This window comes from Notothenia coriiceps, unplaced genomic scaffold (assembly GCF_000735185.1).
Source record: "Notothenia coriiceps isolate Sejong01 unplaced genomic scaffold, NC01 NC01_scaffold00002811, whole genome shotgun sequence".
Classification (NCBI taxonomy): domain Eukaryota; kingdom Metazoa; phylum Chordata; class Actinopteri; order Perciformes; family Nototheniidae; genus Notothenia; species Notothenia coriiceps.
The window spans coordinates 1,708-5,264 of NW_011335512.1; the positions used below are offsets into that span (position 1 = coordinate 1,708).

The window sequence follows — 3,557 nt, forward strand, 5'->3', positions numbered from 1 at the left end:
GGGGGGGGGGGTGGCTGTCTCAGAAGTTGGCAGGTGTCAAAGGTGTATGTGGCTGCGGTTGACTATTCTTTTTCCTTAGGAAGGTTTCTAACTGAGTGAAATTACCCTGAAGTGCCTTAGTGTCAACCGTGATCAGCCATGATCAGGCCATGATCAGGCATGATCAGCCATGATCAGCCAATGATCAGGCCATGATCAGGCCATGATCAGGCCATGATCAGCCATGATCAGGCCATGATCAGGCCATGATCAGGCAGTGGCTCAGTCAGTAGGGGTTTGGACTGTGAGCCGTAGTGCTGCCGGTTCAAGTCCCTGTGGACTCTGTGGATTGCTACTTGGAGAGGTCCCAGTTCACCTCCTGGGCCCTGCCGTGGTGCCCTTGAGCAAGGCACCAGACAACCCCCTCCCCCCCCCACTCACATTGCTCCCTGGGCGCTGAACAATAGCTGCCCACTGCTCCTGGTACTAGACTCCTGGTGCTAGGATGGGTTAAATGCAGAGGCCAAATTTCACTGTGTGCTGTGTGCTCTGCATGTGAGGCAATTAAAGATGGGTTTCATCTCTCCGATTCTATTATATTCTATTAGCTGTTTGAATGACCTAGAACAGGGGTGTCCAAACTACAACCTGGGCACCGACTGATTGTCCACTTTTAATTGGCCCTCATCAAATTCTAAAAGTATAATGGGACATGTCCCACACCTGAAACTTGAGCTTTTCCTATATTGTACTTCTTAAACATATATATGAACATATATCACGCAGTAGTATTCATGTGTTAATAAGCTCACTTTTCAAATACATTCAGTCAATTAAAAGTTGAAAACATTTTCTCACAAATCTTAGTTGATAAAGCTTGAAATATCCCCTTCATATCTCCCCCTTATTATCAGCAATTTGAAGCTTCCGTTTTAAGGGATGAGCTGCAACACTGTTTGTAACACAATAAAGTAAACCCTCTGGAGAGCTGTGAAGGATGCTGTTTGTTTTCTTAAAGCATTGTCAACTGTCAAGCATAATTGACATTTATTTGATTGCTTTTTCTAACTTATGACTTTGATGTTACTTACTGAGCTGGGTGGTGTTTCTTATGTTATTGTTTGAAATTCAACATGTTGGAATGACGATACCCACTGTCTTGGTTTAAAAGATATATATACATCCCAGAGTCGGACCAGAGCTAATAAGGCTTAAAAGGAGTCCAAACAAGTTGGTAATATCCAAAGTAAGTCATGATAAACTAGTTCTCGCTTCATGTCCATTTGCCACAGTTCAGCAAACAATCTGTGCAATCTCCAATAGGAACAGTGTGACTTTGGAAGATATCCACTTTATATGTTTACACCAGCTAAAGAATCCTCATGTCAGCTTCTACTCATGTAAGGAACAACTGGACCAACAACCTTCCCATACACGTTTTAGCCTGTTGGTAGCAATAGTTATATTATACTACTTTTCCACAGTTTGTGTAAAATGGTAAGGTAACATCTAAGGACTACAAGGGGCTAGGAAGGGATAACAAAAATAAGCAACCACCAGCTGGTACTGGTAAAAATAAATGCCATCAGTAATTTATTGTGAATCTGTTATTCATTAAAGAATATAGACACTAAGCTATTACTGTGCACACTACGCATGCAAAATATAAATAGACTGGCCTATTTTGGAATACGGATCTCTGTGAAACTTCATTTTTTTCCCCATTTACAGAGCTAGGACTGTATATATATACCTCGTTTCTTTTCAGCGCACGCACAGAATAGACAGCTAGCTATTGTGAGGAAATATTGGTCGAATTAGACTAAGCATGTATTGGATTACAATCCACATTTAAGTAGACGGGAGTATTTTTTACATTACCATGATGGCAGAGGAGGCCTGACCCAGAGCCAGCGTTGCCAGGTTGACCCTGGAGAACAAAACACAATAACATAATAAAGGTTAATATTTCTCTAGCAGAACAAGGACTTCATACTATACAGAATGATCAGGGCCAGCAATCAGAGTCATCTGCAGCAGGTCTTTCCAGGGCCCGCTCATTGACTGCAGTTCAGTTTTGCTGAAGGATGTTGGATTTATTAACAGAATGACTGAAGTCTTTACTTCCCTGAAGTCAGCATGCACAATCAGATACTGGAACAACAGCACTCGCCTATTTGGAAATCGGTGTAGTACCACAAGTAGCCTACTGTACTAAAATATCATTTTGAGATACTTGTACTTTACTTGAGTGTTTCCATTTTATGCTACTTGGTACTTCTAGTATAATTCAGAGGTAAATAATGTGTTTCTACTCCACTAATTATTTGTAATACTTTAGTTCTACCTGGAGTAAATTCACAAGCTACCCTGCAGCATACAAAGTCATTCAAACTACAGTTGTAGCGCTTCATTTCAGACGCCTACCCGTGCGGGTCGGTGATATGCACGGGGTGGGCCCCTGCTGAAAAGGAAAACCCCCCCGCAGGACTTGATATGCCCCCTTGATAAATAAATGTAATTTTAATTAAACCAGCTGCAATGGATCATGGATCCACCAGGAGGAGCCGTGAAAAGCTGCCAACCTGGAACTCATGTGAAATAAACAGCTGATAGATCAGCAGGTGTCTGATATAGCGGATATTTGTTAAGATCCATAATGTCACGGATAGGATCATATTCTGTGCTAAATAAGAGACATGTAATCATTTACAAAACATCACCATGTTTTTATTTAACAAAATAATGTTGTTTAATTCACGTTGGCGTAAGTACAAAACCATCGCTATGTTTTTTCATCAGGAAATGCAGCCCGGCTCAAACAAACGATTTTCAATCATCATCCTCACGATCATTTAATGTATCATATGTTCGCGAATTGAAATGAATGCACTAATACATGTAGTTTAATCCACGTGAGTTTACAACAACAAAAATAATCGCTTTGTTTTTATATCACATCCGACCGGAGGAAAATGCAGCACTGCTCTCACTACCGATAATCCTAATCCCACGGGCAAACAATAATATGTACAGTATTAATAGTTTACTGTATTATTAGTGTCTAATATTACTGCTATAACAATCACACATTGAGTTGTTAAAATCAGACCGTTGTTTTTTTTTTAAACAGTCTGAATGAAACAGCAGCTCTCAGGTGATCAGGTGTATGTTTACCAGTGTTGGGACTAACGCGTTACAAACTAACGCACACAACTACCTTTTGCGGTAACTAATAACGTTACTAGTTAACTATTCCCATTCATACATTATGTGATCCAACTGAACCGAATCTCCCTGCGGATGTAATTTACAGGCGAATACAGCGATGTCCACTCACAGTACCATGGAAAAGTGAAAGTGACCAGAGAGGAGTAATGATTGGTTAACGCGGGATAACATTTCAGGGTAAGCCAATCAGAGACAGAGTTGGGCGGGTCTTGCCTTATGGGGAAAATACACAGACACACAAACACTTGCTAAGGCTAACACACACATATACACGGCAACGCCCACCACCAACACACACACTATGGCAGATGCAAGTATCAGCGAGAGCAGCAGCGCATTTACAACTT

At 41.1% G+C, this 3,557-nt stretch overlaps 1 protein-coding gene across 1 annotated transcript in view; it reads right to left on the bottom strand.

The window, feature by feature from the left end:
* Positions 1-1,909, bottom strand: part of LOC104940858 (pyridoxal-dependent decarboxylase domain-containing protein 1-like) — a gene marked incomplete at both ends in the record, with an annotated part of 3,043 nt that extends 1,134 nt beyond the window's left edge. Inside the window, one exon of the mRNA XM_010765857.1 lies at positions 1,861-1,909. Coding sequence (XP_010764159.1) covers positions 1,861-1,909 — 49 coding nt within the window. The remainder of the gene's footprint in view (positions 1-1,860) is intronic.
* Between the last annotated feature and the right edge of the window lie 1,648 nt (positions 1,910-3,557).